The sequence below is a fragment of the Panthera onca genome, chromosome D2 (assembly GCF_046562875.1).
Source record: "Panthera onca isolate mPanOnc1 chromosome D2, mPanOnc1 haplotype 2, whole genome shotgun sequence".
Classification (NCBI taxonomy): Eukaryota; Metazoa; Chordata; class Mammalia; order Carnivora; family Felidae; genus Panthera; species Panthera onca.
The window spans coordinates 42260732-42272312 of NC_138349.1; the positions used below are offsets into that span (position 1 = coordinate 42260732).

The following is an 11581-nucleotide window of genomic DNA, read 5'->3' on the forward strand; positions in this document are numbered from 1 at the left end:
AACACTTATACACTGGAAGCGATTGTATAAATAAGGAATGGCCCCAGTTGGTGAGAGTATGTGTGTTTGCACATCTGTGTGAGCATGTGAACTTGAGAGTACTCACATATGTTTAATTATTAACATGATATTTTTTTGGTTTTATCTTTTTTTTGTTATGTTTTTTCATTTATATACAAGTTATATAACATATAGTGTAATAATGGTCTCAGGAGTAAAGTTTAGTGATTCATCACTTACATATAACACCCACTGCTCATCCCAAAAGGTGTCCTTCTTACTGCCTCTTGCCCATTTAGCCCAACCCCCCACCCAGAACCCCTCCAACAACCCTCAGTTTGGTCTCTGTATTTAAGAGTCTCTTATGGTTTGTCTCCCTGTTTTTATTTTTGCTTCCCTTCCCTTGTGTTCATCTGTTTTGTATCTTACATTCCACATATGAGTGAAGTCATATTTTTGTCTTTCTCTGATGAATTTCCCTTAGCATAATACACTCTAGTTCCATCCACATTTTTGCAAATGATAAGGTTTCATTCTTTTTGATTGCCAAGTAATAGTCCAGTGTGTGTGTGTGTGTGTGTGTGTGTGTGTGTGTGTGTGTGTATACATATATATACATACTACATCTTTATCCATTCATCAGTCGAACGACATGGGGCTTTTTCCATAATTTGGCTATTGTTGATGGTGCTGCTGTAAACATTGGGGTGCGTGTACCCACTTTGAATCAGCAATTTTGTATTCTTTGGATAAATACCTAGTAGTGCAATTGCTGGGTCATAGGGTAGTTCTATTTTTAATTTTTTGAGGAACCTCCATACTGTTTTCCAGAGTGGCTACACACATTTGCATTTCCACCAGCAGTGCAAAAGGGTTCCTCTTTCTCCACACCCTTGCCAACATCTGTTCATCTGTTGTTTCCTAAATTGTTAACTCTAGCCATTCTGTGATGTGTGAAGTGGTATCTCATTATGGTTTTGATTGTATTTCCCTGATGATGAGGGATGTTGAGCATTTTTTCATGTGTCAGTTAGCCATATGGATGTCTTCTTTGGAAAATTGTCTATTCATGTCTTTTGCCCATTTCTTTACTGGATTATTTGTTTTTTGGGTGTTGAGTTTGATAAGGTCTTTATAGATTTTGGGTACTAACCCTTTATCTGATATGTCATTTGAAAATGTCTTCTCCAATTCTGTCAGTCGCCTTTTAGTTTTGCTGATTATTTCCTATTCTGTGCAGAAGCTTTTTACCTTGATGAGGTCCCAATAGTTCATTTTCGCTTCTGTTTCCCTTACCTCTAGAGACATGTCCGGTAAGAAGTTGCTGCGGCCAAGGTCAAAGAGGTTGTTGCCTTTTTCTCCTGTAGGAATTTGATGGCTTCCTGTCTTACATTTAGGTCTTTCATCCATTTTGAGTTTATTTTTGTGTATGGTGTAAGAAAGTGGTCCAGGTTCATTCTTCTGAATGTCGCTGTCCAGTTTTCCCAGCACCATTTGCTGAAGAGAATCTTTTTTCCATTGGCTATTCTTTCCTGTTTTTTTCAAAGATTAGTTGGCCATATGTTTGTGGGTCCATTTCTGGGCTCTCTATTCTGTTCCATTGATCTGAATCTCTGTTCTTCTGCCAGTACCATACTGTCTTGATGACAATAGCTTGTAATACAGCTTGAAGTGAGGGATTGTGATGCCTCCAGCTTTGGTTTTCTTTTTCAAGATTGCTTTGCTATTTGGAGTCTTTTCTGTAACATGATTTTTTTTTTAATTTGGCAAGCTCTTGGGGAAAAATACAAATTAAAGCACATTTAACAACATACCAACATAAATTCCAAGTAGCTTTGAAAGTTAAATATTTAAAAAGCTTTAACTCGTAGTAGTAATAGAATAAAATGCAAACAAATATTTATTTAAGGTTAGGTGTCTAGGTAAGTATTAAACCAGAGGAAGGAAATCACAAAAGTTCGTATTCACAGATTGAACTGTATCCATTAATTCAACAAAGATTTATTGCATGTCAGGTGCTGAGAGACAGAAGTTAGGCAGAAAAAAGCTATCTCCTGTCAGGAAGAGGGGGTAGGAGCCATGTCATGCATTTCTTTTGAAGAGTATCAGGTGGTGAAAAACACTGTCTAGAGACTTGAAAGTCATGAGTATGCCTAGTGCCTGGTTGCCAGAGCAGAATCTCAGTGACAGTACATTTAAGCTGAGAGCCAATTGATAAGAAGTCCATAGAGTGAAAATCAGAAGTCCTTCCAAGAAGATAAAAGAGCCAAGCAATTCTTCAGGGCTTTGGGTCTTGGAACATGGAAAGGCTGAAAAGTCAGTCTTGAAAGGTGGTTAGGAATCCCCTAGGCAGGCCAGATAAAAAAGGCACTCCACAGAGACAGAACAACCTGAGCAAAAACTGATAAATGGGAACTTAGTGGTTCTGAGAAAGACTTTTATCAGATTGCTTGCATCCTAAGCTCCAGAGCACAGCCTTATGAGAAACCTAACTAATCTTTTTTTTTAAATTTTTTTTTAACGTTTATTTATTTTTGGGACAGAGAGAGACAGAGCACGAACGGGGGAGGGGCAGAGAGAGAGGGAGACACAGAATCAGAAGCAGGCTCCAGGCTCTGAGCCATCAGCCCAGAGCCCGACGTGGGGCTCGAACTCACGGACTGCGAGATCGTGACCTGAGCCAAAGTCGGACGTCTAACCGACTGAGCCACCCAGGCGCCCCAAGAAACCTACCTAATCTTTAATAGTCCAGGCTCTCTATTTGCCTTCATGCTTACAAGATTGCTTCTGGAGCTCCAGCTATCACATCCACATTCCAGGGAGAAAGATGGAGGAAAGGCACAGGGGCTTTCTACAAATCACTGCCCAACAACCCCATCTTCCTTCCATTGGCCAGAGTTGATTTATATGGCCACCTTGATCAGCAAGGGAGACTTGGAAATGTCATTTTACAGCTGAGTGCATTGGCTCCCCCAACAAAATCAGGTCTTTGTTACCAAGGAATACAGGAAGAATGGACATGGCCATTCCCCACTCACCACATTAAAGATTTTAGCCCCATATTAAGGATGGGAAAATAGTTACCAAGATACCAAGTGACTTGCCTGTGGTCAGAGACACAATAGGAACCAGCTCCTTCCCCTTCACATAGAGTGTGCAATATTTAGTGCTTTTCCAAATCAACTTTTCACAGAAAGGCATAATAACCCAGAGAAACTTGGAGAGAAACCTGTGTGTCTTGCAGCTGTTGTGTGACGTATGGATGGCCTTTGTTGATGTGCGCCCATGGGCAGGATGGGCCTGAAGCTGTCCAGAGCAGAGAGGGATGGGGACCTCTGAAGACAGGCATCCAGTGCATCAGGAACCACTTTTTTCCTGTCTTTCTTCACACCTGCCAGCCCCCTCCCCCACCAGCTTTCTTTGAAGTAAAGTCTTTTCTGTGCAGCCTGTTCTGGGTGGAACACAGCACCCTTGCTACCAGATTAGCATCAGCACACTGGCAAAGGGGAGAACAGGTATTTGGGGAAAAATAAATCCTATGGCAGTGCAGTCATTCTTGTATATGACCCATGAGCACTTACAGCATCCACACTGAATAGAGGCCTGAATAAACCCGTGTTAAAAATGACAAAGAGCTGTAGCATCCGGCATTCCCAAGGCCCCTGTATCCTCCTCCGTTCCCAGGAGACTCCAGATCAGGAACATAGCATGGACATGAAGCCTCCCCATTCTGTTCTCTTTGGCTTCTCTTCAGTTCCACTGTAAGTCTGGCTGTGACATTATTGGCTTGACAACTGCTCAGACACAGCATCTCACTCAGCCACAAGTTTGTGCCAGAGGACATGCATTCTCTCATCCAGGAAAAGCCTTTTCTCCTTGTGCTGGAGCCTGTGAGTCTTCATGTGCAGGCTGCCCTAACAGCTGGTTGTGGCCACTGGAAGTCAAGGCAAAAGACCATAGGGAAGAGTGAGACAGGCTACAAATGGGGACATGTAAGGACCATGACAGCAGACATCAGAATTGGGGGGCAGGGGTGCTACAGAAGCCAGGACAAGGGGCCCAGCCCAGGTGGGGCACAGAAGCACCTGTGTGTCATAGCAACAGCTCTCTCCCTATCCTTAGGTCACTCCGTATGTACAGTATTGTCATTAACTGGCCTGTCACCACATGTGTCATTAACACAGCTCTTTCACGTCTGCTGCCTTAATCTCATCCCTGCTGTATCCCTGGCAGCATGATCTGTATTTTCCAGAGAAAAACACTGAGGGTCAAAGCCTACCCAGGCCCCCTCAGGCAAAAGACAGCTGGGCCAGAACAGGTACCCCCTCTCCTGCTTCCTGAGTCTGCCCGCCTCCTCTGTGGATGAAACCCTACTCGTGGCCTGAGCCACTCATAATACATGCACAACACAAGTGGGAGCTGGCAGGGGAATGGTGTGCACAACTCCAAAGATTCAGCATGAATCCTAAACGGGGTGTGCTCTCCAGGCTAAGTCTGCTCTTTCCTCCAGCGCTTTGCATGACTGCTCGCATTGTGAGTCCTCAGTTGAGCAAGTGCACTACTTTCCTGTGCTGCTCTAACAAAGTGTCACCAACTTAGTAGCAGAAAGCAATAGGTTTTCAGTTCCAGAGTTCTCACAGTCCTGGAGCCTGGCAGCGTGAAATGGGTTTTCCTGAGCAGAAATCCAGTTCTCGCCAGAACTGCTCTCGTTTTGGAGGGTCTGGGAATAATCCCCTTCCTGCCTTTTCTACTTTTGGAGCTGCATTCCCAGGGTTCCCTGGCTCCTGGCCCTTTTCTCCATTTATATGTCAGCAGAGCAGCACCTTAAATCTCTCTTCCTCCCCCTCCCAACACCTTCTCCTCTTCGGTGGTTAAATCACCTTCTCACAGGAACCCTGTGGTCGCCTGCAGGCCACCCAGATAACCCGGGATAACCTCCTCATCTCAAGATCCTTAACTTAATCACACCTCAAAGGCCCTTTTCCAGTGTAACCCCAAAACAGCTACAGGTTCCAAGGACCAGGACCTGGGTATCTGTCAGGGCCATTGTTCAAGTGACCACAGCAAGCCAATGAACTAGAAGCTCCTTTGAGAGCAGGGACTGTCCAATTTGGCACTTTGCACCTTGTGCAGCACAGAATGAGCAGTGGGTCATAAGGCCTGAAGGTGCAAGTGTACCTGTTGTGGAGGGGGGTGTGCAAAGACCACACTAAGGAAGGGCCATGCCCAGAGACTTTGCCCAGTCAGTGTTCCTAAAGGTCTGGCTACCTTGGTGTGCTGGTAGGTTTGTTTGAGTTAAAAGCAGACCCTGTGGCCCTAGAGGAACTACTTGCTAGAAGGGAGCTGGAGGTCTGGGAAAGGCCAACATGGTCTCCCTCCTCTCAGGTGTGCTGCCTATGGAAGATGCAGGCCCTTTCTTATCACTGTCTAGAGTGGCCAGAGATACTGCCAGATGGCCAGTGTGCCCAGGCCACCCTCTTTGGCTTATCTGAGCCTTTCACCCAGGAGTTCTCAGCTGATTCAGAGCTAGGGACAAGGAGGCGATGACAGTAAACTAGGGGCAAAGTTCACTGTCCCGAAGCATCTGTGTTGTTCTTTTCCCAAACCAAGGGGTTCATGTTTGCTGCTGCCTCCACAGCCCATCTCCAGTCCGAGGATGCCCCTTGCTGCCCTTGCCCTGGGAGCCCAGAGCCTGGCCTGAGAGTTGTAGTGAGGACTTAACCCTTCAGCATACATTTGCTGAGGGAAGGGAGTCTGGGCAAGGCTCATGCTGCTGCGGCAGTCGGGCTTTGTTCTTGTTCCTGAGTCTCCCAGTCCAGGGAGGAGCAGACAAGTTCAATACCAGAACAGAAGGAGTCCAGGGTCAGAACACTGGAGCTGCCTGAAGGAGGCAGGGCAGACTCCAACTGAGCCTTGAAATAACAGCCCAGCCTGGAGGCCAGCACCCAGGAAGAGGAAGGGCATCATGAAGGTCCTACCATGTGGGCCCTGATGGGTCATGAGCCTGAACCTCTTGAGCCAAGGGCACCACAGCTTTCTGGTTCTAGCTCCAATGTATTCTCAGTGACTTCTCTCTTCTCTTCCCTGCAGGGTCGATGCCTCAACTTTACCTTAGTGAATCCCCTCTGCAGGCAGTTGCCCTGTGACTCAAACATCTGCCTTACAGCCAGCCAGGAATGCTTCTCTCTCCATAACTGCTGCTCATGGTGCCAACACCCCTCTCCCATATGCTCCCGGCCACCCTCCAGGATGCTGCCACTGCTGCCTCCCCCTGCCCACGTGCTCTCCAGAACTACTTTACCGCTCCTAGCCCCATAGCCCAGCCTCTAAAACCCCCAAGACCCAAGAATGTTAAGAGCTCTTTGTGTACCAAATTGGACATAGAAATTGAGTCTTGGTTTACGGTCTAAAGGAGTTAAAATTGTTGCTTATCAACAAGAGACTTTGTTACTTTTTGAGCATTGTGCCACTGTAGGAAATGTATCTATACTCTTTCTGCCAGGATAAAGCACCTTGGTATGTATGGATGCAGACGTGGATGTGCCCCACTCCCCACAGCTTGGTCTTCATCTGTCATGAAGGGCTTGGATGCATGGGGTCTGAGTCAAATTTTGTTCTTTGTAAAAAGCCCAAAATATCTTTGAAATGTGAATGCAACCCGTTTCTCCATTCACTGGCTGTTACTTATCTCTGCTTTAATTTCCTCATTGAAAAGATGGAAATAATGGTGTCTCCTTTACAGAAGTCACCATTTATTGACTACATAAGTGTCTACATGCTGAAGGCTTAATTCTCTTTATTGCATGTAATTTTCCTAACAACCACACATAGGAAGCCACATGTGCATCATCTCCAACCCACCAAATGCCATGTTCCTAAACACAGCCTGCCAGATTCTTGAGACCATTGTGTGTCTAGATTCTGCCAATTGCAGTGTTAGATATCCATACTTCTAGCTCCATCTATGGTATCACCCAAGTCTTACTAATGGGAACAAGAGGAGGAGGAAGAAATCATATGATGAATATATAATAACAATAATAAGGGGGAGATGAAAATGAGATGATGTTATAATAATAATAATAATAATAACAACAACAACTATTATACAAGGAGGAGGAGGAAAAAGAGATGAAAATAGAAGAACAAGGAGGAGGAAGAAGATGAAAAGGAGGAGAGTACTGAACTGGCTGGAGACCTTTGACATGACCAAGCTCCCGGAGGGTCACCTCTGTCTCATGCATCAGCACTGCTGAGGTAAGGTCACTCAGGCAAGTGCAAACAATGTCCTACAAAACTCTGTCTGGGGCTCCCTCTTACTGGTCCACTCTTGGGGCACCCGGGTAGCTCAGTCGGTTGAGCGTCTGACTTCAGGTCAGGTCATGATCTCACAGCTCGTGAGTTTGAGCCCCTTGTTGGGCTTTGTGCTGACAGTTCAGAGCCTGGAGTGTGCTGATTCTGTGTCTCCCTCTCTCTCTGCCCCTAACCCACTCTCATTCTGTCTCAGTCTCTCTCAAAAATAAATAAACATTAAAAAAATTTTAACTGGTCCACTGTCTATGACATTAACAGATTGAAACCTCTCACAGCCGAAAATGACATGTGCCTGGCGTGGCCTGTCCCCAGTGAGCCTGTGCTAGCTCCTGATGCTCGTCTCTTCTTGTTGAAGGACTCACAGGCCCTTTCCCAGGGTCAGCATCAGACTCTGGGTCTCATCCAGCTCCAGGCTCCATGCACCTCCCCTGTGATCCAGCACTCAGATGACCTGTGATCCAGCACTCAGGTGACCTGTGCAGATGCATGATGTCACCTCTGGGATCACATCATGCCCTGGCCAGTGAGTTCTGAGTCAGGAGATCACAGGCACAGCAGCTTGGTGCTGCCTTGCTCCTTCTTCCTACGTGGACCTACCCATGCCCTTTGCCACTAGAGACGGTTCCCAGCCAGACATTCCAGTGGATGTATGCAGCCCTTGTTCTCCTTGTTCCTATGCAATCTTAAGGGGCCCTTTGCTGTCCCTCCACTGTCCTCAATAGCCTCAGTTCATTCTGGACTGTCACCCCCTGACACTATTTACTCATCTTCGTGTCTCTGTTATGTGTCCTGAAAAAGGCTTTTCTTGTCTTTGGTTCTTTTCAGTCTGAGCTTGGCAAGACAACCCCCTGAGCCACACAGACATATTTCAGTACTACACCATGTTTTACAATGAAATAAACTACAAAATAATCCCAGACTGTCCAACCTTTTATGAGCCCTAGGGCATGGGATCATGAAGTAATGATTTTTGAAACTCTGAAACTGAACTCCCCATGTTGACAGGACCTTTGACCATTTCCACCCTTCCCTATCAAAGGGGATACTTCTCCCTCAGGTCCCACCCTTCTTGGGCTGCCAACCAGGGTTCTACTAACCAACTTAGGAAGTGCTTCATTGTGAAGAATGAACCATCACACACCCCATGATATGAAAAGCACGTGGTTTGTTGTTGTTGTTGTTGTTGTTGTCGTTGTTTATTACCCATTACAAGGCTCTAGAGCTGTCCTGCCTCTATGCCTTTTCCAAGCCTCCTCAGTTGTGAAATGACAGCACTGTTCCAGATACTGATGAAGTCTGTGACCTCACAGAATTCAAAGACTTCAGGGAACTTAACTCCCCATGGAGGGTTCGACTAGCAAAGATAGAGATCCTAGAGATTAAACAGAATGGCTTCTGAGTATGCAACCTTTGTGCCAGGCTTGAAAAACCTAGAATTGTCCCCTATAGTGAATGAAAAGAAAATGGAAGTAGAGTCTCACATAACTGAAATTGTTGGTGCAATTGCACCAATTGGGTTATTGTTTGAGCTGAGCCAGGGATGCAGAGCAGATGAGAATTAAGCAAGAGAAAATTCTGGAGGAACTTAAAGGGAAACCAGCCCTGAGTCCCTGCTCCTTCTATAATCATTCAATAAATGTTCTGGGTGGCCCTGGAGCCAGGTCTGCTCCTACCCAGGCATGGGAGCTGAGTCATAGCCCAGGACAGTGCTGAGTGTAGCTCCTAGACTCACTTGGCCAGAAAGCCTGTCCAAAACACCTGGCAGCTGCACAGCCCAACAACACTTGAGCAGAGAGTAAAACAGGCAGAGCTGGTCATCTGCAGAGCAAAGCCAGAGGCACCATTCAACCAGAAAACTTGGGGAGCAAGTTGGCTTGTTTCAATACCACAAAGATCTCTTCTGGCCTTGGAGCTATATCCTTTCCATACTCTTCTTAGGAACTAATCCATAGTCCCTCCCCACGTCCCACCCAACACACTCTGCTGAGCATAGCTCCCAGCCCCTCTGACCAGAAAGCCTGACCAGGAACACCTGGAAGACGGTTTGGAGCTGGCCCTCCTATTCTGTCCAGGCAGGGGAGTTAATTCATAGCCCCACCCACTGCTGAGCATAGCTCCTTGCCCACCTAACCAGAAAGCCTAGCTAGAACACCAGAAAACGTCCTAGCCCAGCAACACTTGAGCAAATATTCTGGCATGCAAAGCCGATCATCTGCAGAACAAAGCTACAGACATGATTTGCCAGGGAACTTAGGGTTGAGTTGGATTGAGTCACGAGCACATATAAAGAGCACAAATAAAAAGCACAAATAAAGCCTTATAGGTCTTGGGGCTGGTTCCACTGCTCTACCCAGACAAGGAAATTCATCCATAGCCCCACAAATTGCTGAATATAACTTTCAGCCTTCCCTAGGAGGGAACCTAACCAGAGCACACAGGAGACTTCGTATGCCATCTACCAGCCCTCATTATAGTGGCACTTGAACAGAGAACACAGCCCATGGCTTTCCCCATCTGTGTAGCAAAACCAGTGACCCTGTCTGGACAGGGAATTTAGTGCATAGTCTTTCTCAATTCAGGTCCCTAAACAGTGAGCCATGCTGGCCCTGAGGCCCATTCTGCTGCCATACCAGGGCAGGGAAACTAATTTAGAGCCCCACCTACTACTGCATATAGTATCAGTTCTAACCAGAGTAAGCCTGACCAGAGAACCCAGGCAATTGCAGACCCATCCCACAGTCTCACTTGGGGAAATAACTAAGCCAACAGTCTTATCCAACTGTTCTCAGCCACTAGCACTGACACCCTGAACTCAGAGCTCAGTCAGTGGCCTTGCCCTAAAAAGGCAAGCTTTACCTGTCCAAGGATATGACCAGCAGATATATCCAGAAACCCAAACTGAGCTGGCTGGTGAAGAACTGTCTCTGCCAAAGTGAACCGGTAAAGTCTGGAAGAGGAGATCACTTACTCCAGCATGAAGATACCAACATAAAAAAATCAAGAATCACAAAAAATCAAAGTTACCAAAGGTAACTAACAAAACTTCAATAACTGATACTAAAGAAATTGGGAACTATGAATGTCAGACAAAGAATTCAGAATAATCTTGTTAAAGAAGTGAACTACAAGAACACACAGACAACTAAATAAACTTAAGGCAACAATACATGAACAAGGTAAGAAATTCAATTAGAAATAGCAACCATCAAAAGAGATAAAATAAAAACCCTAGAGCTGAAAGATATGATGACTGAAATGAAGAATTCAATAGGGACCTTTGAAGAAAACTCAGCCATGCAGAAGAAAGAATCGATGACCTAGAAGACAAGATATTTGAAATTATCCAGCCAGTGGAGCAAAAATTACAAAGAATGGAAAAGAGTAAAGAAAGCCTATGGGACTTATGGGACACAATTAAAAGAAACAATATCCACACTATGGTAATTCCAACATGAGAAGAGAAACAGAAAGGGAGAGAACATATATTTAAAAGAATAATGGCTGAAAGATTCCCAAATCTTGGAAAAATTGACATCAAGATCCATAAAATCCAAAAGACTTCTAAACAGGTTAAATCGCAGCAGGGCTACACTGAGATACATTATAATTAAATTGTAGAAGTCAAAGACAATGAAAAGTTTGAAAGCAGCTACAGAGGGGAAAGAAGTTACATATAACAGAAACTTAATAAGACTTTTGGGAGATTTTTCAACAGAAACATTTCAAGCCAGAAGAGAAAGGAGTGACATATTCAAAATATTGTAAGGGAAAAAAACCTGTCAACCAAGAATTTTGTATCTGGCAAAGCTGTCCTTCAGAAATAAAAGAGAAATACTTTCCCAAACAAATAAAAACTGAGAGAGTTCATCATTAACAGACTTGACTTACAAGAAATACAAAAGAGAGTTCTTTGAGAAGTAAAAAGATGTTAATTAATATTATAAAAACATAAGAAGGTAGTGTAAAACTCCTTCTTGTAATGGTAAATATATAATCAAAGTTAGATTCTGTAATATAGTAATGATGGTGCATAATTCACTTCCTACTTTAAAAGTTAAAAAGTAAACATAGTAAAAGTAACCATAACTACAATAGTCTGTTATTGGATACACAACATTATAAATTACAAATATAAATTTAAATTTAAATATATATGTAACATGAACCTAAAATGTGAGGAAAAAGAGAAGCAAAAGTGTGAAGTTTAGGAATGTTGTCAATGTTAAGTTGCTACCAGTTTAAAATAGGATGCTACAATTTTAATAAG

At 44.5% G+C, this 11581-nt stretch overlaps 1 protein-coding gene across 1 annotated transcript in view; it reads left to right on the forward strand.

Moving 5' to 3' along the window:
• LOC132685198 (uncharacterized) overlaps positions 1-10312 on the forward strand; it is a 52158-nt gene extending 41846 nt beyond the window's left edge. Inside the window, exon 8 of the mRNA XM_078434494.2 lies at positions 6091-10312. Coding sequence (XP_078290620.1) covers positions 6091-6318 — 228 coding nt within the window. The 3' untranslated portion in view covers positions 6319-10312. The remainder of the gene's footprint in view (positions 1-6090) is intronic.
• The last annotated feature ends 1269 nt before the right edge of the window (positions 10313-11581 follow it).